The 27,765-nt window shown below is 40.0% G+C and overlaps 1 protein-coding gene across 3 annotated transcripts in view; it reads left to right on the top strand.

Moving 5' to 3' along the window:
* The window catches only part of LOC105934150 (myocyte-specific enhancer factor 2A), a 53,324-nt gene that overhangs the window by 269 nt on the left and 25,290 nt on the right, over positions 1 to 27,765 (top strand). Inside the window, exons 2-3 of one of the 3 annotated variants that reach the window (XM_012874013.3) lie at positions 6,673 to 6,740; positions 21,956 to 22,144. In XM_012874013.3, coding sequence (XP_012729467.2) covers positions 22,091 to 22,144 — 54 coding nt within the window. In that variant the 5' untranslated portion in view covers positions 6,673 to 6,740; positions 21,956 to 22,090. Of the gene's footprint in view, positions 1 to 6,668; positions 6,741 to 21,282; positions 21,444 to 21,955; positions 22,145 to 27,765 lie in introns of those variants that run through there. The other 2 variants (XM_012874012.3, XM_012874014.3) reach the window with 2 other exon arrangements.

Raw genomic sequence — 27,765 nt, 5'->3', positions numbered from 1 at the left:
ATTCTCGCTTCAACTGTGTCACTCTGCACAGCTGGGGAATAAACTCATGGAGACATGCTTCACCCATGTGATTACTGCAAGTTATCGCTTGCTTGTGTTGTCACATGCAGGAGAATGTGTTTCTAAGCCGAAGCCCCTTTATGGACTTTATCAAGACGGTCAGAGCGCACTGGACCTGGTGCCTCTCACAACTTGTTATTCTACTGTACCTCCTCAATGCTGCTACTATATATATATATATATATATATATATATATAAATCAATCCAATTCACCTACATGCCATCTTGATCCTGGTTATAATACGCTGCAGCCAAATTTAGTTTGTTAATATTAAATAACACAGTGATTCGAAATGTAATGGAAATAATCGTCATATATAACGATTAAACGATTATAACGATAAAAAATATATGTAAATTGAATAGAAATCCAATTAGGAGAACTTTTCAATTCCAGTCAATCGGTTGTTTTATACAAAGCTGTGCCTCCAGGTAGGTAAAGGTCCATTATGTGTCATGTTTACGGGCCAGAATAACTCGTCCAAGTTTTGTTTCGGATCGTTGAAATATCAAAGTTGTCTTGGTCAGGCTCAATTTTCAATAGTAATTGAAGGATCTTTGCTCTACGTCAATGGAAAACCACCTCTAAAGCTTTTTTTTCTCACTTAATAGTATAAATTGGTATTACTGTGTTATATAGATCTCATTAAAAACCATGTACACTACACTGCTATCATGTCCTGATGTTGGGATGGGTGATATGATGATGTTTGATCACGAGGGATTAGAGCATGATGATGAGTAGAGAGAGCGTGGTATGCTCTCTTCTTGTTCTTTGCTCTTGCAAAGACACATATTTCCCTCCATTTCTTTTTGCTTCATAACTCTGCAATAATAAAGTAAGTGTGCAAATGTTGTCAATATCTACCTATTAATAAAGATGCAGAGATCAGACTTTAGCATGGCTAAACCAGATAATGTTGTTCTTTTTACCTTCCGATTCCGTTTTTGGCCGATTCTCATGCGTTGCTTGTTCTTTGATAGAGATTGTGCTTTCGAATTTAATATAAAAAAGAAGTTACAAGATAATCCTCTTTTTTGCATCAAAGTCTATGTCCCTGATATTTATGAAATTGTTATTCAGCTCAAAAGAATTGCATGAATGTGACTGCTGCTGTTAAGTGTGTTTTATGAGTGAAAAATGGTAGGGAGCTGTTAGTTTTTATGCAAAATTAGATTTTCTGTCTGATCAAAGATCAGAGCCAATCAAGGGATAAATTGGTTGATTTCAATCTGACGGATATTGATTAGTGCATCTTGAGTTTTAGACACAACGACTATTTAGGCAAAAATTTAGGTTTAACGCTGAATAGTAGGGGTGTGATGGTTCAGAGCGTACTTTGGTCTTAAAGTCCCCGTTCCTTACAATTTTGGTTCGCTTTTATCAAGAGAAAGAAATAAAAAGTGGCCACTTTTAAACTGATGGGAGATTTGGTTTGATATTTGTTGTGCATATTATGGATTGATGGATTTAAGAAATCATTTTGGACTTGTTTCACCTTTGTTCTCTGTTAAAGCTTTAAAGACTTTCAGGTTTTTTTTACTTAGGGGAATTGTGATTTTATTTTAGAAAAATTATTATTTTTTCCATTTAGCTAAAACCTACTGATATATTTAACCAACTACACATAGCTAAAATATGACATTTACAGAATAAGTGTTAAACAAGGAACTTTTTTTATTCATGGTTGTGCAGATTGTTTCCAATAACAATGTTGAAAGCATATAAAATCAGTGTACTTTTTATTTTTTTGCAAAAAGATTTGTTCAGTTGTTTTCGTTCTTGGTGAAACGAGAAGTGTCACTCTTTCGTTTTCACGGCACTGAACACTGTTTTAGAGCAGGTTGCTTTCCACTTGCGCCAGTATATATATCGTCTCATTTAGTGTTGGATTGGGTTTCAAGTACAGAATCCGTCTCTGTAAAAGTACATGTGCGAGGGGAAACAGTGCAAAGGGTTTGGTGTAAACTGTCCAGATGTTCTCCTAAACATCTGTGCTGTTCATGTGTGAAAACGTTTTCGTCCAATCCTGTTTTCAGATCTTTGGTTGGAGCTGACAGACTAATAAAAACTGCGGGAAAACTTTACAATCAAAGGAAAATGAGTCAATTACCTTTGTTCGGCAGTATACAGCACGGCTGCTTAGAGGCTTTAATTTAGCCCTTTGTGACGTGTTTTCTTCACAGAATGGAATCCCCATCTGTAATATATTTTGCCACCAATTAGAATGAGCAATAAAGCTTTCAAAGTGCAAAATAATGTGAGTGCAGAAATGAATAAATTAAAATCATGGCCCGCATGGTGATGAGTTGTCCTTAGATCTGAGTAAAGCAACAATAGTGTTATTTGAAAATTGTAGACTGAATATGAAGCTCGAAATCGAATAAATTAGGTGAAAAAAAAGCTTGGTGTTATTATTGATGACAACTAAACTGAAAACCTCACATCAGATATGTTAAAAAAAACTTTTCTTGGATGTAGCTGGTCTACAAACAGCACTAATTATGTTCAAAGCCAAAAATAACCGGCTACCACAAAACATTTTAAAACTGTTTTCCAAAAAAGAACGAGTTTATAAGTTAAGAGGTTTAAATCAATGGCAAACACCCATCATCACAGCATCAATGAGACCTTTCTACATCTGTGTGTGTGTGTGTATGTGTGTGCGTGCGTGTGTGTGTGTGTGCGTGTGCGTGTGTGTGTGTGTGTGTAGCTTTGAAACAGCCTGAATGTGGAGCTCAAGCAATGTCCAAGCATTAAACAGTTTAAATTACATTATAAAAAGTTAATTATTATTGGATTGCATACACAATTTATTTTTATTATCATTATTATTATTATTATTGCTTTTATTGGAATTAGAAGTGTTACTTTTATGTATCAGATTTTATTCGTGTATATGAAAATAATATGGGAAAGCGATATACAACTTCACGTTATTAAGACATTTCTTAATGAAACTGACAACAGATCAGTATGAATGTGTGTAATCATAAGTGTATCCTTGCCCCTTGAACATGCGCAATAGTTTATTATGCCATTTTTTTCTTATCTTGTTCTTTTTTCTTTCTTCTTCCACTTCTTCCTTTACACATTTTGTAAATGATTTTACAAACATGATTAAATCAAATAAAATTAATAAAAAAATAGGGGCTTTTTAAAGAATTGGTACAGTACAAGTTTGAAAAATCTTTGTAGCTTCAGTTGTTCTGAATGTCCTGCTGGCGGCAATACATACATAGCACAAATGTTTTACTCTTCAATCCATATAAACAAATCCATTTTAAATAAACAAGATTTACCTCAACATTAGTACACTGATTTGCTCAGCTAAACATTTTAGATTTCCAAAATAGGTTTTGGTGCTGAAGTCATTCCTTCAGAAATAAGTACCAAGTACGATCGGATCTCCATGACCTAAACAAACATTAGAAAGCGGCTGGATTGAGTCACATAAAAAAAAACAATCTATGTTCTTAGTATTTGCCATATAATGTATTCCTCAGCTTCCCCAAGGTGATCTGTCCCCCCCCCCCCCCCCCCCCCCCACCATGCTCTAAACGTCACCACCCTCCCATGACGACCACTACAAGATCATGGCACACTACAGCAATGCTGCTGCTCCATGTTTTATGTTTGCGCCAATTTTTTTCCCTCCACACAATCTGCTGAATAGATTCTTCGAAAGCCCAATTTATGATTTTTGAAGCCCTTACATTGGTTGTGAAAGTTAAAAAAGTGGCGATATCTGGTATGAGCTGAATGTATCGTTACACCCCTAATAGAGTCTGATCAAAGCCTCAGGTAAATAACAAGCCAGACGTTTCATAATTAGGGGTGTAACAATACACTGATCCAGATCCATATATCAATTAAATGATTAATGATCCAATTATATCGATGCAAAGTGAAAATATCGATGCTGTTTTTTATTTAAATGCCTGATTGAAGCTCAGAAGTAAAATGGTCAAATCATATTTTGTTTTCTTGTGAGTTGACACCAATACTGTCGCATCATATCATTCGCAGCAGACTTTATGATATCAGCAAGTAATGTATCGTCATCAGAAGAGATCGATATAACATCGTGTCGTGATGAAGCTGGTGATTCACACCCTTACTATTCATAATGTTACTGATGACATCAGGTTGTTTTTCCAGTAAACAAAGGAGGAGCTTTGTGCTCGTTATGAAACCGAAGTAATTACATCACGTCATTCTGATTAGACATGAGCGTCCAGGGAAAGGATCCCAGTCTGAAAACATGAAGCGTCTTCCTGTCCATCAAAAAAAAAAAAAAAACCTTGCAGAGCCCAAAAGCAGAAGTTTTGTAAACATCTGCACCCTCTGGTCAAGGCATTCATCTTTACCCCTTCTTGTCCATCCCTGCTGGTTGTTTTCATATTGCCTCGGCGTGGCTAGCAGCCTGTTCCATCAGCTTCAATTATCTTCCCCGTCAGCCGACCAACATGGCCTGTCTGCTGGCTTTAGTGATTACAGGCTTCAGGGGACAGGTAATCAGGTCATGGCTCCGCTGTCACCGTGACAGTCTGCTGAGACAATAAGGAGCGCGTGGCGTGAAAGAATTCCTCCATCTCCAGCCTCTGGTCTATTTGCTGCCACACACATCCACGCCATGACTTCTGTCCAAGTCTGCAGTCGAGGTGCGCTGATCGTAATCAAAGGCTTGTTTTCTGACAGTGTTTGGGCTCTGCCTGGACTTCTATGTGGCACCAGCGCACAACATTTCCTGATGCAAAGCCGGGTGGAGATTTTCCACTTTGGTCTTATTATCGCAGCCGTGCTCTTCGTCAGTGACGCGGCCGTGTTGCCTTCATTTGATGGAAACCCCAAGCAGGCAGATGAGCTCTGCAGCACGGTGTGAAGCAGCGGAGATGATAATTAACACCGTGAACTCTGTCGCCAAGGTCCTCTGCCTCTCAGAGTTTTAAACAGCTTAGGTTTTATTGTTCTTTTCGGCGACAGCGTGTACAGTGCCTTGCAAGGGCGATTTTAAGCGCTTCAGCGTTGCCGTATTTGATCACGTTACAGCCAGAAACGTCAGTGTGTTTTGCTGGGATTTTATGTGCCGCCCAGCACAAAGTGGCGAGAAGTGGAAGGATAGTGATTTTTAGTTTTCTTTACACAGAAAAATCTGTCAAAAATCTTTCCATGCATTTTTGTTATCCAGTTAGTATTTTTTAGAACCACACTAGGCTGCAGGTTTTTGGAGTATTGCACATGTAGGACCTAAGACATTTGCTCATTTTTCTTTGCAAAGTAGCTCAAGTATTGTTGCACAGAATGAGAGCATCTTTTCAACATCACAGATTCTCAATTAGAATTTAGGTCTGTACTTTGACTGGACCATTTCAGAGATGGCGACCCAAGTTTAATGGCGACTCCCGGTTGAGACATAAACTAAAACTTAAGACTTGAAAAAAGTATCTCAGTAACATCTCTGGGCCATTCTAACATAAGGACATGATTTTGATCTAAGTTGAGTGGTTTTGAAAGGTATTGTAGTTAGTTATAGTATTTGTTGTTAATCACATTCACATTTTAATTTCTATAACCATATTAGATTAACATTTAGAAAATGTAAATAAATAATTAGATAAATATGATGTACATTTTTTTGAAGAAAATTTTATTGATTACTTGAGTTTTTATTTTATTTTTAAACTATTTTAAACTATTTTCTGTACTGCAGAGCTGTTAAAATATACAGAATATACTCGGCATTGTGCGCGATGCACAACCAGCAATGCTAGTTTTTGCAATATAGCGATCATAAAGGACTGCCATGTTTATCAGGCTGTAATATCTTAGCTACCATTCATCCAAACCGTACTTACCAATGACACAAATTCTCAGTAGGAGGCGCTTTTTGTTCTCTTTTGCCCGGACCTGAGAATTTAACGGCGACATTTCTGGACATCATGGTGATGGAAGACATGGACCGTAGTGGTGAAAATGTTTCCCCTGTTCTACCTTGTCATCATAGCTCATCATATCAGCTCAGAGTTATTAAATGGCTCTTGGAGCATTTGCAACATTTTGCCATAAAACATAGAAGTTTTCTCCCTATTTTCTCTCTTTATAGGATATTTGGGGTCATGTTGTTCACAGAAATAGCAACACTTCAGAAGAAAATGCTTTATTGTTTTTACCCAAAGCTCCCCCTCATGTGTCTGTTGGTCTTAAATGTCCTCATTGAGTGACTACATTGGCTTCTCAACCACTTTTCTTTAGTCAGCTGGTTACTGGTGTTGATGGCTGAAGCATGCTGCATCACTCACAGCAGAAGTGATTCAAAGCTTTAGCTCTTTCTGTTCTCAATGGTAGGCGTCTGAACTGATGCTCACATTTAGATCAGTTAATTGTAGAGCTGCACTGTTAGTTCCCTTTTGCACGGCTGAGAGAAAAAACATGCAGTCCCTAGTCGAGAGCTGCTTATTAAGATTTCACCTTCATGCAAGTCTGTTCCTTCTATCAATTAAAACATGTTTGGGGGAAAGCAGACAGTTTCTTTTTTTGGTCATAAGTCAGAAAGAAATTAACTTAATCTCTTTCTACCTCCCCTCTCCCCCATATCGTTCTGAGAAAGTTTGGCTGCAGCTTCTCGACCATCTTCGATCCGTCGGTCTGTTCTCCCTCCAGCTGCCGCCAGTCAAGGTAAGAACTTTAATCTGAGCGTTTTATTTTAAACTTGTGTCTTTTTCTGAAACATGAATGAGATACATTTCTAGGAATGCTATAGCCATCATGTCGGTCCCTCTCTTTGCTCCCGGGCTCACAGATTTTCAACTACCTTAATACTTGGTGGAGTTTTCAAGACTTTCATGGATGAACAATATTAAGCTTTAGGGGCTCTGTTGGCATAAGGTTGACCTGTGTGATATCTGAAAATGTCTTCACTGAACAGACACTCTGTCTGAAACTTGAAACAAATGTACACAATCAGAAGGTCAGGGATTTTCATTTGTTTAAATCTTTTTTTTTTCTTGAACCAGAGCACCTCTCATTATTGTTTTTACACTTTAAAATTACAACTTTACAAACTCTACAACCACAAAGTTGTGCATTTTTGTTTTTTGTTTTTTAATTGGCCCAACAGAAAACTAGTAGCTAATTGTTTAATGGTGCATGATTTTTAGACTCATTTAAAAATACTGAAAAGTGCGTTGCATATTTGTATTTGTATTTTCTGCTTTGCAGAAGCACCTTTTTGTTGCAGTAACAGCTCCAGGTGTTTCGGGGTACCACAACCAGCTTGTTAAGCAGCCCACATTCACTCAGATTTCATGACAATATCTGCAAACAGCTGATTTTAAGTGTGGCTACAAATGCTCACTTGTATTTAAGCCTACAAATGTAGGCAAGGACCTTTGTCTAACACTTGAATGGGGAGCATCTTTTTCCTCACAAGAACCTGTCAGCGCCAGCGCCCCCCAGAGGCGTGTTTTCTCCCCACTCCTCTGCTGTGTGTACACTAATGACTGCACCTCAGCAGAGCGGTCTGTGAAGATGACACCACGGTCTGATGCAGCCATAAAGACAGGAGGTGGATCGGCTGGTCCACTTGGTCCTGAACCATATGGAGCTGAACCTCTCTAGAGTGTGGAGATTATGGTGGACAACCACTACACGTCCCCCCCAACTACCCCCGAATGTATACATTTTTAAAATAAATGCTGGCACCACCATGTTTTACTGAATTGGTCTATTAACAGTTTAGTTAAGTTGCTTAAGTTTGCTAAAGTTGTCTAATAAAACTTCATGACCTACACATATATTTATTTATACTCAGACTGAATTACACAAAGCTGGACTCTACTTATGAATTATCTTGCTTCAGTACATTGGATTTTATTTAAGGGTGTCAGTTTTATTGCTGAATAGTTGTACACTACTTTGTGTTGGTCTGAAATCTAAGTGAAAAACATGGAGGTCTGTGGTTGAAATGTGACAAAATGGGAAAAAGGTTTGTGGGTATCTAAACTCCTACAAGGCACTATTTGCAATTCTAATTACTGACAGGGAACATTGTTAAATGTCAGCATGTTACACGTTAAATTCAGATGAAGTACTACACTGCATATCTTATTCTGATGATTGTTAATAATATTGTTCATAGCTTAAATGTTAATAGCTTAAATCACTCCTTTTAAGAAACATGTTGAAAGTTTCCTATGTTAGATAAATAACAATCATATTTTAATGCAGTGGCTGTTCTGGTCTTTCTTGCGCCGTGGCCTACGATGCACTTCCTTCCTCTTCCTTGTGTTTCCTGGAAATGTTCTAATCTGCGGTAAACGAAGACTCTTCCTTTCCCAGTTGAGACGCTCCTTCCACACTCTGCCGACCACTGGCTGCGTCTGACCACTGGGCCTCATAGCTGCGCCTGTGATGCTAAAAATGCAACAGAAGGGCTCAGAAAGGACTTTCAATAAATACAGAAATCAAACAAAACAATTTCCAAATATTAGCCTTGCAGTCCGCTTTGAGGCAGTCGTATAAACCTGCCTTTGTCGCTCGCAGTAAATAGGCTGCCGTTTGCTCTGCCAGTTGAAACAGCAGTGCCGGGTCTTGGCTTAGTAAACTTTCTGTTGGTTTGAAAGGCTTAGGTCCAGACCAGAGCGCGGTCTGGGCCGGCTTTGGGTCTTGGCGCTGGGTTTAATGATTCAAACACTTCATTAATGCAGGCTTTGCTTCTAGAAACCATTCCTTTGTGCATTCCTGAGCACTGGTTTGTTACAGCAGCACCCAGTCCATCTACCTTGAGTGCTTCTGACTTTTAGGGATTTTCCTCTAATTTGGGGGATGCCTTCTTCGCCAGACTGTGTGAACACAAGTTTCTACACTACTGCGTAACTTCTCCAAAACCCTGCGTCTGTCGTCCTGCTTTGTAGCGATGCTCTGGTAGGTTAATCAGGCTGAAATTACCCAGTTGTGTAATGATATTAAAACCTCTGAAATGCTCCTGTCCTGTACATGAACCTGAAGAATGCCTGTACTGAAGAAAAGCAAAGCAAAGTTGTAAAAGATGCGAGTGTGTGTGTGTGTGTGTGTGTGTGTGTGTGTGTGTGGGGGGGTGGAGCAGTTGGGACAGAGGAGAATTGCTTGAAGGTCCCTAATGATGACGCTTCAGCTCTACTTAAGATTTGCTTCACAGCATTAAAAGGAAGTTTTTACTTTGCTGAAAGCACAGAATTTCAATGAGACCAAGAACAAACAAAAAATGTTAAAGCATTCATTATAATATCATTTAGCAGATCAAAAGCTTGGGTTGAGGCTAAAGATTCTTCATGGCTGCGTGTCTCTTTGAACATCTTCACTGAGCGGTGCAAGTCTTCCAATAAAAACATGCATGATGACTATCGAACCATCAGTGTGCTGGATGACTAGAGGGCTTTAATCTTTATTTGTGGATTACTATAATAATAATTGTCATCTTTATTGTCTTTGCAATATACATTTGAATGAAATTCATCCTGAGCATTTAACCCATCCCTTAGTCAGCAGGGGGCTGCCACCGTGTGGCGCCCAGGGAGCATTCTGGGGCAAAGGGTCTCGCTTAGAGATGCAGAGTGGCAGTCTGTGGGATTCAAACCCAAAACCTTGCAGCCTCTCTGGGACACAAGTGTCCTGCTCTCTAGCCACTAGGCCGCTGCTCCCCCCACAGTGAATATTATTTACTGTGCAGTGGGACTGATGCTTTGTGCAGTACCATGCAGAAGTATTGCTACTCCTCACACCTCTGTGCATTTTGCCACATTACAGCTGCAAAGTTCAATGTACTCCAGTGGTATGTCATGTTATGGACCAACACAAAATAGCACACAGTTGTGAAGTGGATGAAAAATGACACAATGCATTTTTACAAATTAAAAAGCAAACAATGTGACGTCCCTAAACAAAATCCAGCAAAGTCTTTGAGGCCAAAGACTTTGCAAAGAGGTGAGACAGTTATCTCAAACTCACGGAAGAGCAGCAACAGGAAAGCCATAAAAGTCCAATTTACACTTTGTTTTTAGCCGTGCAGGCGACACGTGGTGCAGAAAAAGTTTGGCAAGTATCAATACTTTTGCAAGACACAATAAGAACCATTGCATGAAGATAAAAAAAAAAAATCACAGGAAAAGGGAGCTTGTTGGAGCGGGAGTCATGCTGGATTTCTGGGTTTGTGTTTAATGAACAAGAAGAACGAAAGCCCCGCTGTGGTGTACGCTGCAGCTTGGGTTTCGATCTTTGTTACAGGCATGACATCAGTGTCTCTATGTTGAGACAGGAAAATCTTAGCACATTGCCGCTGCCATAAAAGCAACACAATAATGAAATGACATCACAGTGGGGGCAGTAATTAAACGAGCAGACTGCTGTCTTGGAGCTTTTACTAGGTCGGAAGATTGTGAGTAACACTGGTGCACAGGAACATGGTGGGGCCCTGAAGCAACTCGCGTCTTCACTGGTGGTTTCACAAATGTATATCCCTATTTAAAGGTTTTGTCATATTTTGTCATCTCCTCTCTATATGAAAACATCTAGCGTCTTCATTTGCCTGGTGACACGGCGGATAATTTAAGGTTTAATCCATCTGATCTGCCTGGGCTTCAGTCCAGCATTAACCAGCGCGACTTGTTGGTGGAGGAAGATGAGTTTAATTATTTGTGCTTCAGACAAAAACTCATTAGCTTTATTGGCCTACAGAACAGTGTAATATGAGGGATGAATTCTTTACCTTTTCCAAAAAAGAGTGATCTATATCACATCTTGAAGTCACTGAAGTTTTCTGTTTATTTTGAATCAACACTAAAATTAACTTTTTAAATAAAGTTTATTAAGCATTGTTATCAAGCATTGTTATCAAGCTTTATTTATTTCCTACTGATTACCTCACTAAACAATGAACAGAAAATTACTCAAATCTGCACACAAATTAAAGAGGTAAGGTTTTATGACCAGGAAATGGATATTCAAAATACTATTATATATAAACTCGGTATAACCGGAGAATTATCAGAAGCTTATTATCAGAAACCTAAAGGGTTGGTTGTATGAGGTAATTCTCATCCTCATCTCTAAATTTAATGAGAAATTTTGAAAAGATGGTTTCCTGTTTTCATTCTTGGAATCATCTTGACTTCACAAGCGCCGGTACGGCTTCAGCAGAACAAACAGAGAGTCTGTTTTCGGTCCCATTTGTTGCTGTCTCAAGCTCTCTTTTGACATTTGTCTCTAAGCTTGGGTGAAGGCTGGATCTTGGCAATGCAGCATTTTAAACCGTCCAGTCAGATTTGGAACAGCCTGGAACTACGGTTCGGACATAAAATCACTATTCATTGCTAATATTAAGGGAAATCTCCCCCAGCTAAGCTTACTACACTCATTATCCTCAGTTGTGTAAGAAAACCCCACTGAGTCTGCATAGATAAAAGATACAACACTGCCAAATAGATTTTTGGATGCTTCAGAATAAAACATTTCTGATGAGTACATGACGGACTACAGTTCTCTGTCCTTCTGGACTAACCCATTCAGGTGAAGAAAATTAGCCAATCAAATACATCCCTCAAGCTCATGTGAGTCTATCTCCTAATTTTAAACACATTGATAACCTTGTCACCACTACCTTGTATTTATTCTATAATCGTTTCCTTAATTAAGGCAGTGGTTCCCAAAGTGGGGGTGCGCCCCCTAGGGAGGGCTTAGTGTTATTGCAGGGGGGCATGGTAGAAATGGACTGGAAAAAGGACCAATTTTGAGACGTTATTTAAAACATATATACTGATGGCAATGTTGAATTAAACTACACAGTAAAATAGACAATTCAACTTAAAACAGTTCCACTTTAAACATGGTAGTTTTGTGATTTAAAGAAGATTGAAGTTTATTTTATTGTTATATGTTTTACTGCAGGTGGCTTTTTTTTTTGTTCAACTGTCGAAAAGATTGTTGGGAGGGGGCCCAAAAACTTTCATTTAAATCAGAGGGGGGCCCACCAAGCACAGTTTGGGAACCACTGCCTTAAGGTGTCAGAAAATCCCTCCTATCCCCTCAGTTGCTCTGTTTAGCCATAATAAGTACATCATGACTGATCACCTGCCATCCCATACATATAACTGCATCCTTGAATTAACACATCCTCTACACTCAAGATTTGATGCAATCAATAATATTTAGTTTCAACAAATCATGAAATATTTCAAAGCTTTTCTACACAGGCCAAATAGAACGTTAACATGTATTAACATGTTCTGTAACTAGACCTGGTGGCCTTGCGAGGCCACTTGGGCTTGGCCTGGCAGCTAAAGTTAGGTAAAGTTTGCATCCAAGGAACAAAGGCCTGCAACACAGAAGGTAATGTGAACGCTATTTTATCAACCTTTAAACCACTGCTGCACAATATTAGGAAAGCAGGCGCTTGTGATATTATTGTTGAATATTGTAATGACAATATTGGTTGGGATTAAACCACATATCTCTATCCCATTATCATGATGTCCCCACAACCCTCCATCAGTTGTAGCCTCTTGTTCACTAAAATCTAAGGCGTGGCCATCGCTTGCTGTGACAGTCCATGTTGTTGCCATGCAAAGCGTGAATGAATAGGTTTTGAAACAAAATAGAATATCAAATACACACTGCTATCACAGAGACAATTGCAATTCAATTTATGGCGCATCTCTAGATCAAACCACCTTCACCCTTGCGTCGGGTAGTTATTTACGCTCAGCCAACAATATTTACACAGGAAATAGTGGTAGGAGGTGCTGGTCCCACCAGTAACCTTCCTGTGTCAAACACATTCTGAGAAGTGGAGCTTGTAAAGTGTTTCAGGTCTCGGTACCAACCTGCTAGAAAAGTGAGGCTGCATAAAAATCTATAAGACATAAACTGCTTAAATAACTACAGCGCGTTTAGTTTTTATACTGTTTAATTTTATATCACAGCCTTACCTTGACACATCTTTCACATGTTCTGCTCTCAGTTCACGTTTCAAGGAGGAAGACCCCTGATGATGGTCGTCCATCATCAGGGGTCAGTGGCTGGACCTCCCACCTCCATGTCCTGTTTTCTTTTTTAAATGACCACATATGCGACATGAAAGAGGTTTAAAGGTAAAGAAAGTAACATTTCCATAAACTGCTTTGACATGTTTGAGATGGAGCTTTTCAAAACGGTAGAAGTCCACTATGGTTTTGGCCCCTCTTGTACTAGCCATTAGCTTTAGGGCCACCTAATCAAGATTTATATTACTATTACTAAGTCAGCAATTGCTGCCAATATGAAACCCCTAAAAACAGCCTTGGTAGGCCTCAGAAAACAATGCTGTTGAAAGTCATTGGGTGGATTTATATGGAGCCACGTTTGCTGCTTGATGCTGGCAACATGTGGGCAGCAGTGTCTCCTTTTGGCCTGAAACCGTGCGTTCTTCTTGGGCATCATTTGCATAAGCAAATGCTAATTTCATTGTTGCCTCCTTTAAGTGGGTCTATCTCCATCATGTTTAGAATAAATTGCCATTTGCTTTGCTTACATCAAAGGAAACCCAGATTAACAACTGGGCATGTGGAGAGAGTAGGAACATAAAATGCGACGTGTTAAACACTTCAACCGGTAAACAAGCGGGATCTCCCTCCTCCTCCCTCGGGGATCTGGTCCACCGCATAGACTGCCTATTTACCATCTATAAGTTCCTCCAGGAACTTCCACAGAAAACCCCATTTATGGGAACTTCAAAGCATGTCCAGGTTTGGTGAGTGGGGAAAACTTCTATCAACCCACGTCTTTATGCCCTGAGCAAAACGCTTCTCTTTCCCCTGCTTCTCTGATGGATTCAATGCAAATAAGCTGCTTCAAGTAGGAAGGACAAGCCTGACCCTACAGGGAGGGAGAAGAGAGCAAGATGATGAGCAAAGCTGCAGGGAAGGGGAAGCTACTAATAAGGAATGTAATCTCCGTCAGCAGTCTTTAACAGATCAGCTAACAGTAAAAAGTAAAGAGTAGGTCTTTTATCTGGGAGAAAAGCGCTCTGAGTCTTACCACGGCTCTTTCCGCTCTGACATCCAGGATCACCTCCATAATTTACTGAAACAAAACACTGTACTGTCCCTCACATATCGGAGACAGAGATGTCTTTATTCAGAGGGTTTAAGGTTGAGGGCGGGCGGGGGGGTTAACTAGTGGTGCGTGCTGCGTAGCAGCCGCCTCAAGCTTCATTGATTCACTGTTGGAGAGGCTGGTGTAGAGATCATGTTTGGGTCATCCCAATTAGAGAAGGAGCCAAGGTCTTTAATGAGGAGAGGGGATGAAAGGGTTGCCAATTACTCTCTGGCACTTGGTACTGAAAACAACCTGGTGCTGTAAAGACCCGACTTGATTAACCTTCAACAGCTCTAGTTTTGCTTATTCTTTACTAAAAAGAACTTAAAGGGGGGTATTAATTAGTGCTCATGATGCTTGAACAGTTTTTCAGAACAATTTTTATACTTTAAGTGTTACATTGATTGGGACTTATTGGGATCAACAGTCCATTATCAGAGGCATCTCTCTTTGACCCTGACAGGATGCTAAGAGAGCGCATGGTATCAGTGAGAGAGGGTGTCAGTAATGTTGGATCTTTAGTGTTATATGGTAACTGGTCCACAAGATGTAAGCTTAATATACAAAATGTAATGCAGGTGTTAGAATTAGAATACCCAGTTAAACACGTCAATAAAATCAACTACAAAACTTACAGTTCCTAAAGTTAGACTATAAGCCTTCATCCATATGCATAGGTCGACTTTTTTCACTCATCTGCAATAAAAGGGTTGCTAGATGAAAAAAAGGAATTCATATTTAATGTTCAGTTCAAGGTATGCATTCTTCTAATAGGCTTTCTGGTTCCCTAAAACTGTATTTAAAAATATATATTTTCAAATTTAAAAAAATCTGAAAAGTGTGATGTGGGTTTATATTCAGCCCTCCTGTGTCAGTCCTGTTGAAAACCAGTTTTTGTTGCAGTTACAGCTGCAGGGGCTTTGGAGTATGGCTCTACAAGCTTTGCCCATTCTTTTTAGCAAAATACATGCATTTGGGATATATTGTGCAGGCCTAATCTGTAGTATTTACACATTCACTTTTATACAGAAAACCCCTATTATTATCTTTAGCTGTCACTTATGCATTTTGTATCAAATAATACTGTATATTGTTCAGTGATGGTATCAAGGTCTTGGTTGTTTATGCCTGTAATACTCTATCGGTTGGTTTTGCTGTTCTTTTTATATCTCTCTTTGCAGGTGTAGAAGCAGACTCAGTGGATGTCATATTGCTCTCTTCCTTTCCTCTCTTTCTCTTTTTCAACCCTTTTAGCATTTTGTCTCATCTGTTTCTCTTCTTTCTCCCCTCTTCTACCTTTCTGTTTCTGTGTCCATTAAACATGAAATAGTCCCAGCATGAAATCTAATAAAGCTTCTTGCATATATAAATCAAGTGGAGCACTATGGCAAAAGCAGTAAGGCTCCACTTGTTAAAGTCAAACCTGTTGGGCTCTTTTTGTCAATAAGACAACACTTCTTATCGCCACATTGCCAGACAGGACACAAATTAAAAAAATAAACCATCCATTATAGGTCAGGCTGTATAATTTTAGCCAGGATCCTGCTGAAACATTGCAAAAAGGGAACTAAAGTAAGTAGAATTTTCTTGAAATTAGTGTGTTTGCCCTTGATTTAAACAGGCAAGTTTAAATGGTCTGCCAATGGAATAATCATTGGCAGACCATGATTATTCCATTGGCATCTTATTTCAAGTGCAGTATATCTAATTATCTTATTTTAATGGTCAAAATACACATTCCATTGGCATATAATCTTACTTACCTGCTCAAATGAAGGACAAATACACTCATTTCAGGAAATATTAGCTCACTTTCAGTTCCCTTTTTGCAGTGATGGGGACCTTCCACTCCAGTATAAAGTTTTGGAGCCTTTAGCGGGGTATTTCTTTTTCAACATTGTCCTGAGTATATTTAGCTCCATCTGTCCTGCCATCAACTCTGAGCAGCCTGAGTCATCCCACAGCATAATGCTGCCTCCACCTTGGCTCACCGTGAGCTATGGTGTGCTCAGAGGGCTGTGTTGAAGCAGTGTTAGTTTTTTTTACCACTTGTTTTACATGCCAGTGAAAACGTTCGGCTCTGGTCGTTGTAAAGGCTTCGCCGGTATTTTCCAAACCTGATTTCCTAACAGCTTGCTGGAAGCACATTCGGTGCACTCTGTCTTCATCCTCACTCCGTCGGCAACTCTTTGGATAAAATCACCCGGCAACTTAATGTCAAACAAATACAGCAGACGTCACACGTGCAGGTGCAGTGTGTGTGTCACCGCAGCCCATGACACGCTGCAGTGATAAACGAGAGATATGGTCGGAGGTAGAAAACAAAACCTTAGCAGAGAAACGTGCACAGGTATGAATCCAAAGCCAGTGGCAGGTTGGGTGTAACCTCATTGATTGTGTTAATTACTGACGCAGCTGCAAATGGTGCGTTCAGGGTGTCGTCTGTTGCCTTCTGGCTGGTCTGATGCGTAGCCTCCGTGCTCATTGTCTGTTAGCAACAAAGGGATGCACAGCTGAGGCACAACATGTTATCTGGGTGGTGTGTGGGGTGTTGTGGTTGGACAGATGATATCAGCTCTCCCCCTCTGAGAGTCACACAGTTCACAACACAGGAAGTGATGTAGTAGACAGTGTTAACAGGAAGCTGTCTGTTTGGAGGAGTTTACGCCGAGTTGTATCCACGTCTCATATATCTGTCACTGTTCTGTGCTTAAAACAACGGTTTCTTCCTTTTGATCATAGTATAGTTGCACTCTAAGATATTTGGTGTTTAATTTTTTTTTTTTTGTTTGTCTTTGTTTTTTCTTTTGGAAATTTATTGAGGAGAGAAGAATATTTTGGGAGCTTTGGGTAAGTCTGAAGATTTGAAAACTCATCCAATAAATTGTATGTGACAACATTTTGTAATCGACACTTATCACCCAACCTTGATCTCATGACACATCGACTAAATCAACCAGCAGCCAAACAGAGATGACTTTTTTTAAATCATTGTGGCACACAGATGTGACTTGCTTCTTGATTTGTAATAGGTTGGATATTTAGAAACTACGGGTGTGATGATACACTGAGCTCACTAGACGAGGCAGCACTGGGAACTGGATTCACAAAAACTGTCTGAGATGGGATTTTAGCAATATTGAGAGCACGTTTAAAAATTCCCTTTATCTTTCTTCACAGATACAGTAAATGCCTTTACAATTTCCAAACTGTGTTGTCGTTTCTGCAGTCAGTAAAGAGGTATTCAGTCCAGGCTTGGCAAACCCATGTGTGGCTCTTTTTATGTTTTGCCTGTTTCTGAGATAGAAAATGCTCCCTTTTTAAATGTTTAGGACAGCTGAAACAGTGTTTTAATGAACTGTGGCGTGTGGTCCAGTTCGGGCTTGATCGCTCTAAGTTAGTAGAGACAATCAAATGCACTACAGTCTTATGAAAGAAAACAGTGGAACAGGCCATTGGTGCTGATAGGAATCTGTAAATATGATGTCAGCTTTAGCACATACATGTTGGGACAACACCCATCTGATTCATATATATATATATATATATATATATATATATATATATATATAAAGATCCTGATTCTGAAACATGGGGTGCCAGCAGGTGTAGAAAACCTTAGATATGTCTCAGTGATCATTAAAAGATCTGCACATTTTTGCGACCAAAAAATAAGGAAGAGCATAAGAACCTCAGACGGGATTAATTACATGTAAATAATTTGGTCAAGCATATGATTGTAGTGTCAGCCATAGCATCATCAAATGGTACAAATGTGCTTCTTCTTTCCAAAGGATGCGACTTACGAGCTTATCAGATGCTTTTGTGAGTGTTGGTTGTCTCGTGCCGGTGTTCTGCATCGATTCTTACATCAGCCGGGTAGAGTTTCCACCATGGTAGCAAATTGCATCTACATTGATCAGGACACTCTGTCTGGGAGGTAAATGTACAAGAGTTGTGGAACACACCTCAGTGTTGCTTCACAGACTGAAGCAGATTTATTGTATGTCTGGGTAATCCGGCTTCTATTCATGCTTAAAACACGCTCTGTGCATGTTTCCAGCTTTCTTCAAACTAAATAGTGCTTTTTATGGACTTGATAGCAGTAGACACCTCCCTTACACAGACAAGTCACAAAATAGTTTAGATCATTTAGACATTACAGACACACCCACTGTACACTTGGGCTGCAACTTATGATTCATTTGTCAGTAAGCCGATCTGTTCATTTGACTTAATACTTGGTCGCTGGGGAACAACTCGTTTCATGTTTGAAGTCTTTAAGGTTTTGAACTGCAAGTGTTTAGGGGTGGCTTAGATGTTTTAAAAGCTCCGCTGATGAATCAGATGAAATTAGCAAACATGCCTTAACTTTAGAGCTGTGCAATATATCAAGTTGCAATTATCATCAATGTGTGCAATATCACAGAGGACTGCTTGGATGCAATATTGGGTACGATGCTATATTTCAAGTGTCATGCATTCATGCTCTGCATATATAAAAAATATTTGGCCAGTTGGATCTAACTCTTGTAAATACCCACACCTGATTCGTATTTTTAGTAGCTGCGACGCTAAAGCTCACAGAGAGCGGTAGGAGTCGTCCTTATAGGAGAGAAAGAAAGCAGATATACATGTGAGATAATCATAGCTAATGTTGTCATTGCCGTTTTCAGCAGTAGCTATATATCTTCCTGATCATCCAGTTAAATAGGATCTATTTGGCTTTGCTGAACATTTAAAAAAATAAACAAAATGCGTGCTTTGAAACTTAAGAGATATATAAGAGAGTCTGGCTGCTGACCACAGATCTAGGTCAACGCAGCCATAGGTACATGTTGGTTTGCTTCTGTGTTTTAAGTGTCACTGCGTACGAACAAAGTATCCATGGCTGAAGCCCCTTTATCTGATCTGTCTCAGTGCACTTCAGCACAAGTAGGCGCAGGGCACAGCGGTGCGTGTCGCCCAGATGCTCATGCATTGCAGTACTTTTCTGCTCTGCACAGACCTGTTGTCAAACTATGGAGGCGATTCCGTCCCTTCGGGTTGCTGCAGCGCGTTGCAGATATAAGAACAAAAAGTGGTCATGGTTTTTACACAATGCATCAGCAATAAAATGCTCCTTTTTGCGTTTAAAGTCGTTGATAAACCATTGTGCTATTGTACATGCAAAAGTGGCATGTCTTTGGCTCTGACAGCTACCACTATGAACTGGGATTGAAGATATTTTGTGTTTTTTTCTGAAGATTTTCTATATTTAAGTAAATGGCAGGAGTTTAGTGCTACAGGAAGAGTATCAACTCTTCCTTAAATATAAACTGATGTAGCTTAAACATTGTGTGAGAAGCAGGGTCCATTACAGAACAAGGCAGTGACAAACTACACTACACACAAAAACTCCCTTCTAAGGACATTTCAGAGACACCAATTAACCTAACTTGACTATTGTTGGGCTGTGAGAGGAAGCCAGAGTACCCGGAGAGAACCAACACATGCACTGGGAGAACATGCAAACTCCACGCAGAAACACCTAAAATCTAGGTTTTAGAAACAAAAAGAGAAAACAGAAGACCTTAGTGGTTTAGGAATTAGCTTTAGAATTAGCATAAGCGTTGCAATTAAAACCAAGAAACATAATTACTGATACTCTTTGAGTGGCCTCATATCATGGCCCAGATGTTTGCCGCCCCTTTCTTTAGTAAATGCTGCACTTGAACGATCCTAGGTCTCTGATGTGTGCCGCCTGGAAATGACACGTTTGAATGCTGTAAAGCTGAAGATTGAAGTCTTCCAGAATAGCAGATGAATTGTCTTTTAAGACGTGAGAACAAGAGCTCAGGTTCCCAACCTGACAGCTTGATTAGTCTTATTCTGACGCGGCTCATATGTGCGTGCCGCTATTTAGTCACTAATGCTAACTGACAGTCGATATGAGCTGGTCGCACCTTGGTTTGTTATATGGTAACGCTTTTTTAATCTCATGTGCAGGCAGCTGTCTAGATATGTAGAGGATGCCAACACTTCCCTGGGTGGTATATGACTCATATCTATATAACATATGTGCTGTGTTCACCAGTTCCTTAATAATCTAATGGATGATTTTGCAGAAAAATACAAAAATGAACAAAAAAAAAATCTGAAACGCAGGATATGCATTTGTATTAAGCCTCTCGTTGCTCTGACACCCCGGATTTAAATCCAGTTTTATTCAGAAGTCAAAATGTGAAAAGGTTCAATCTGTGTTTGGCTGCCAGAGATTAACACTAATGTCTAATGTTGAGCAGATTACTGGAGCGATACGAACTGAAAGGTCCCTTTCTGAGACTATGAGACTCGATTAGAGCGAGACAAAGAGTTCTTGTTCACCACAGCAGTGTCTCTAAGACATTATCCCATCAAGCACATTGGGAAAGAAAGGCAGCAGATTTTGATGATAAGACAGATAAAGGGGATATTTTTTTTTCCTCCTTCAAAATATTTGGGTCTTGCCATCCAATCATCCAGATTGTAAAATAGAATGAATCCTTGTGACCTCTAAATCCCTAATATGTAAGGAGCGTTTGTCTGTAACGCCGTGTGTTCAGATCTGATGTGGCTGGCTTGTCTTCTGGGTTCAGATCAATGATAGCATGCAGGATCTCACAAAGCAAATAAACAAACCATAATAATATATTATAATAAACAAACAAGTAATAAAAATGTATAGAGTCTTAACTAATCATACAAATGGAATGAAGCCTGAATGCTTAGAAAGTCCTTGGGGGGGAAACAGCAGCTATGATGGGAGATGCATTATAAATTACCTCTGGATTTTCTCTTCATTTCTGGTTATTTTTCATTTTGTGGCATTTATGTGACTGCCACTCTGCTGTATTATCTCTCACAGAACATAAGCTCCGTGCAAATCAGCAAAAAGTGGTCGAACACGTTGATTTGATGAAGGGCCGCGGCATTGGTTCCATCTCTTGAATTGGGACTCGGTCCTGAGCTTGAAGGTCTGCAGACGTCCAGGGAGGGTTAGGTTTAAGCCTGGCTCCGTCTCCCTCTCTGCCTCCTCCCAGATCAGATGAGATTAGGGAAAGTGCTAAGGAGCTCTGCGGGGGGAAGGCAGAGCTCAGAAACGCTGAGCCTGAGGAGAGGAGGGACGCAGCAGCGCAGGTGGGCACCGCTTGCCGGAGGAGAAATCAGCAGAGCGCAGACGGAGCCGAGGCCAAGATGATGGATCTGAGTGGTTCCTGCAAATGGAGAAACGTTTAGTGCCTGCTGGACTAGGTTTGACATGGAGTAGATTAGAGACAGACAAATGTTTGGCTACCTTTGTTTATGCTTGCTCCTTTGTCATGTTGCTGCTGTTTAATGCAAAAATCCAGAAGTTACAGGTTTATAGCTAAACAGAAAGAAACTGAGATGTTTTGAAGGTTCATTCCTTAGTAGCTGTAAATCAGGTATTTTATATCCTTTGTGTCCAAATGTCTCTTGCTATCTGGTGAAATGAAATTGCTGGTATTTTCATTTTATTTCTGGCAGTAAAATTAGGCATAAAGATGAAATTGTAAAAACAAACAAAAATTGAAAAAACTATGACTGTCTTAACCTATTCTGCCATGAATTAGTGCTGAGGATCCACCATTTCTCCCATGAATGGCCTTAATGGCGATAGATAGAATCGTCTGAGCCTAATGGCTGATGTTGCTGTAAACCTACCACATGTCACCTGAAAGCATTATGAGTGGAAGTGACTGAAAATCAGGACGTGTCTGACTCCCAGTGTGTCTCTCTTTCAGCAGGCCATGGCGAGCTGATGCCGGCGTAACAGCAGCTGACGTTGGGACTATGTGTTGAGGATTGCCTGTTGAATTTTTAACCGCCTCGAGCCCGCTGGTATTCCTCTTCGGCTGTTAGTGGAGTTTGCTTCGGCCATGGGGAGGAAGAAGATTCAGATCACTCGCATTGTGGATGAGAGGAACAGACAGGTCGGTGTCTTCTTCCCTGTACATCTTTTCTTGTTGCAACTCTTTTTTTCCCCCCGCAATGCACAAAAAAGTGTTTTTTTCATGTGCTTTACATAGATAAGCTGTGGCTCTGTACAAATATCAGCGGAAAACAGTAATTTAGCAGAAATCCAAGACAGGGCTCCAGTTTAGAGATTTTTTGATTATTCAAATTTTCACAATTCCCGACTCATGATGAGGTGGCTGGACAATACACCTGTAAAAACGTACCGATGTGAGGAGGGGTGGAAAAAAGTATTTCAGTCACTAAATTCTCCAAGTGTGTGCCATGTATTTGTGTTTAATTTCACTTTAGTCTGATACGTCCATTGCAACCAAAGGGTTTTATAACCCAAGTACTTAGTGAATAGGACCAACCTGTGTTATTTAACTACAGTATAAATGCAGCTTTCCTGTAAAGGCATCAGATGGATGTTAGAGAACATTAGAAAACAGTCATGAAGACCAAGGAGAACGTTGCACTGCAAAAATAGAACTCAAAATAAGAAATTATTTCTTGAAATGAGATATTTTTTCCTTGATTTGAGCAGGTAAATAAGATTATTTGCCTAATATTTTTGAGCTTAAAATAGGACCAACTCATCTCCATCATCTTATTTCAAGTGAAGTATATTTAATTATCTTATTTTAGGGGTAAAAATACTCATTCCATTGGCAAATAATCTTATTTACCTACTCAAATCAAGGACAAATGCATTCATTTCAAGAATATTTTACTTATTTCTTGTTCTCTTTTTGCAGTGTGTGGAGACGTTTCAAGCAGGGTTAGGTTAGAAAACTGCCTCCCAAGCTTTGGAAATCTCACAGAGAGCTGTTCAATCCATCATCTAAAAGTCAATGATTGATGGATGTTTAATAGAAACCACTTGGTAAGGAGAGCATTAATCAGAGAAGCATCCAATAGGGCCTATGGTGACTCTGGAGGAGCTGCAGAGATCCGGTGAAATCATCTGCTGACAAGACAGCTATAAGTTGTGTCCTCAACAAACCTAGAAAAAACAAAAAAACTGTTGTAAGAAAGTCAAAAGAAATCCTCTTTGCAGTTTGCTACTTGCCAGGTCGGGAAAATAGCCAACATGCGAAAGGAGGTCTGGTCACAAAATGAAGCTTTTTGGTCTAAATGCCAGGTGCTATATGTGGTAGAAAACTAACACTGCCCACATTAAAATCCCAGTAACATAGTTTAGGTGGTTGTAACGGGGTGAAATGGGAAAAGGTTCGAGGAGTGGGGATCATTTTGTAAATGACTGTAGACATTAAAGACCCTTTGGCCTCTGTTCTGACGAGCTCCTAAAGCTTTCTCTTCATCGTTTCACTTCTGAGAGCGAGCAGTGTACACAGCTGGTGGTGAGGGCAGTAATTTCTGGTTAGCTGCATTCGGACAGCACCCTGTCATTAGCAGGGCGGGTCAGCGTCAGGGACACACAGTGGCCCTCTCTCCTCACGTCTCCTTACGTCGCCACACCGCTGCCCACTGGAATCCCTCACTGTCTGTCTCCTCTATATATATCGCCCCCAACAGCACAACAAATACCAGCCTGTCTGGAAGCAGGGCGCATGCAGGCTCTGGAAATAGGGATGTGGCTGGAAAATAAATATCTGGGAAGATGTTTACATTTGATGTTTGGTTGTCTCGGCCGGAGCTTTTTTAGATGGACACTGCTGCAGTTGTACGGCGCGCGGGCGCTATCGCCGGAGCCGGTCTTATATTTAGATTCTGGACTCTATTTTAGGAAGTTGGCTCGCAGTTTTGTTTTATCTGTCAAGCACATCATCTGTTTTTAGCCGTTTTTCCGCTTTTTCGTTTTATCTTTCTGTTACACATTTTTGCTTCATATATATAGCAATGACAATACCGTATAGGAGGGTGTAACTGTGGAGCTATCGGCTTCTCGAGAATCTACCTGATAAAGAATATGCTTCAGTGTTTGTCCAAGATTTGCCCCTGAGAGGCTGAAACGCTACATGTTATCTTCCCATTGAAATATAGTTAAAAACCATCATCACTTGTCTTCTAACAGGGGCTGTAGTTATTTTTTTACTCGTGACTCAGGATGGATGTGAACCGGTCCTCCTGAAAGGGTTTGCTTTCTAACCTTAACATGACACGGGCTAAATAGGGCCATTAAGCTCCATAATTCTCCTTCACATCTGCAATCAGCAATTATCCTTAGAGACCCAGTCACATGCGATCAGCCCCAAACTCAGAGTGATCGGTCTCCAGCAGCATCCAGACTGCACAGACCACGTTCTGTGCTGGTCGGGCAAGTATGCAAAAAAAAAACGCTCTGAGCCACACAGAACCGTCTGCTCAACTGACTGCAGTTCAGGTGGTGAAGAACAACGACGCATTAGGCAAATCCTGGAGTGCTGAGCGGTGTCGGGTACCGATGCGCGCTAAAATGCATCTGTCGCATCAGTCTGTTGTTAAAGTGGGACAATATTTAAATTAGGGCTGCCACTGAAGATTAATCAACTGATCAGTTCATTTTAAGATAAATTAATCTAAATCACTAATTTATTGATGTAACTTTTAGCAATTTATTTTTTATGCAGTGAACTGTAATTTTTTTTGCATACAGCCAAACATACACAAAGTCTAAATTAAGTGCTTTCTCAGGCATCACAAAAACCAAATAAAACCCTTTACGTGTTTTCCAATGAAAACTCCTGAATATTTAAATGTCAATATGATGAGATGTGGAAATAAGCAAAATAGGCCTCCTTTCAGTCATGAGTGCGAGTCCTTATCCCTGAACTCATTGGAGGCTGTAGCGCTTCCGTATAATTTCCACAGAACACCGGCACAAAGCCGCCCGTGCATTCACCCACGCAGGGACGGCGTTACTCAGTCAGACCTGGACCTAAACGTTTTCTAAAACATAGACAGACATCAAGTCTGAATGTATAATACTCAGCAGTTTTAGAAAACGTTTGCGGCCCTCGTCTTTATTCTCAGGTCATCAGCGGCCCCTGGGTGTCCTTACCTCAGAGGGTCATCATGCATGACTATTGTGTTGCTGCGGTAACCAGTATAACATCAGAGACTGTCCATTGTCTCCTGACTTTTTGTTCTTTAGACCACTTTGCCTTAAAAGGTTTATAACAGACACTTTATCTGCCATGTATGTTTGGAAAGCGTTGCTCAGACGAAGCCAGCCAGTGACTGGGGCCGAACACGGACCCCTGAAGACTGCAGCCAGAGGCTTCTACATATATACAGCAATTTGCAGCAATTTTCATTTATAAAATAGTAAGGGCACTTTCTATCCCTTTCAGAGAGGATTATTAGCAGGTATAAAGTCCTCTGGCATTCAGTGCTCAGTTGTAGTTTTTTTTCCCTGTATCAGCTCAGTGTCATATTAAAAAAGCAGCGTTCTCCATAAGACTGCCACTGTCTGTAACCGCTGGTGTTTCAGGATACATATACTTTAAGAGACAGTGCTTGTCATTTAGAATATGTTCTGTGCAGGTTAGAAGTTTACCTAAAACTCACAGAGATGAATATTATATTAATTTAGGGCCTCTAAAGATGGATTTGAATCATTAATTTTCCAGGATGCAATGATTGCTTAACATACAACTTTAATGGGTTTTAAAAGTAGAGCTGCGTGCACAACATTAATCTTATTGTGGATTTACTCTAATCCACACAGAGCCATAATTCTGCATACATGAAGAACTCACATTTTAAAAGTGATCACTTCTTTCATCAGATCAGATCAGATTTAGACAGCAAAACTACTTCAATGCTGGTTTTCTAGCATTGACCTAGCATTTAAGTGTAGTATATTTTGATAGGTGAGATCAGAGCCATACTAAAAGCTGAACCATTTGACCCAAATTATCAGTTTCATACAAGAGATAATTGGCTTGGACAGGGGTCTGCAACCATTGCAGCTCCAAAGAGGCACTTTTTCCTTCAGTGTAGCAAAATAAACCTCATTTAGGACTGCAGATGTTACATGATCTTTTGAAAAATTACAACTTGTAATTTTTGATAAATATCTACAGGAGGAAATAGATTGTCACTTTTAAAGAACCATCATCTTATTTCTACTTTTAAGTTTTAAAATAAAGAAAAAAATAAAAGATGGATAGATTTTCTTCTATTGGATATTGATATTTCTGAAAAATAATTTAAAGAAAGGACATACTGTCCAACCTAATGACAAGAAAAATAGATTTAAAAAGTATTACTCGTAGTTTTGGTGTCATTCTGTTGTGGAAATTCAATGCAATTATTCCATGAAAAAAACAACAACTGAGAAACTGCTAAAACCAGGAGCTATTATTATATCTATATATTTTTAAAAACAAAATTATGTTGGCTCTTTATTATTTTTAGCAATATCATTATTGATATTTATTATTTTTATTTATTATTTAAGTTATTAAGAGCCACTTGTGGCTCCTGGAACTGGCAAGGCTCAAGCTGATCCTAAATTGCTGGAGCAATTGTGTGACTCTCCATGTTGAAGTGACTTTAACACCAACATGATCTGAGAGGATGCGCTCCGGAGAAATTTTTTATGGTCAGGAAGAAGAAATTGAGCTATTTGGTCACAGAAACAAGAAGGACGTTTAGAGGAGCCAAGCGGAGGCTTTTAATAGTACCTAAGAATAGGGCACCCCCTGTCAAGCATGGTAGTGGTAGCATCATGCTCTGGGGCTTGTTTTTTTCAGCCAGGGATAAGGGTGCACTGCACATAGTGGGTGGAATAATGAAGAGAGAGGACTACCTCATAATTCTTTAACCTGACCCTTAAACATTTATCAGTAACATAAGAGGGTTTGGATCATGGGAGAAAGTAAGCCGGTACAGTCCGGTTCTGCGTACCGCTAAAAGAATTTAAGCCAGAACTCAGTACCAGTAAGAGGGTAGAGCAGCTGCCAGCTATAAAGCCTTCAATCAGAAATGGTCACGGCTGCACGTTGGATCAGAAAATAGATCCACTAATGCAGTCTGAAACATCACATTCTGTTTCTAAGTTTCGTTTTTATTCATTCTAACTTGTTTCTGAACGGTATGTGCTGTGTGTCTGGGCCTCAACGCTCTTACCTACTTCTCCTCTCCTGTCCCTTCCCTCGGAGCAAGAGGCTCATATCAGCGTTCAGCCTTCAAAACATGTGCCATTACGTTTCATGTGCTTCCACCCGTAGCAAAATGCCCCAAGTGAAATCAATAGGAGAGTTAGTAGTTGTGTTTCGTGCTATTTTGGTCAATTTTAACGCCATAGAACGAGCGGTGCTTCGGTGGGTTGCTGCGTCGCCTTGCACTTGATTCAGGTGCGCATAATTGCGTCACACGTAATTTAGGTGCGTACTTTTAAGGGACATTTTGAGGGACTCGTAATTTTGGGGGCTTCAGCCCAACCCCCTCATTCCTCCTCTTCCCTCTAAAGGAGCCCTTTACCGTCTTTATTTGTGCATGTTTTTCCACTGTTTATTTCTCAAAAGGATACAAAAAATCCGCCCACTTCAGCGCCTCAACACGGTAGAATAAATTATGCTGGGACCAACCAATCCGCTCCCATATAGCGTTTTTTTTTCTACTGTCACTAGGAACCAGTGACGCACAG

Source organism: Fundulus heteroclitus, chromosome 21 (assembly GCF_011125445.2).
Source record: "Fundulus heteroclitus isolate FHET01 chromosome 21, MU-UCD_Fhet_4.1, whole genome shotgun sequence".
Classification (NCBI taxonomy): domain Eukaryota; kingdom Metazoa; phylum Chordata; class Actinopteri; order Cyprinodontiformes; family Fundulidae; genus Fundulus; species Fundulus heteroclitus.
The sequence above is the reverse complement of the archived record's forward strand: the minus strand, read 5'-3'. Positions and strand labels throughout refer to the sequence as shown.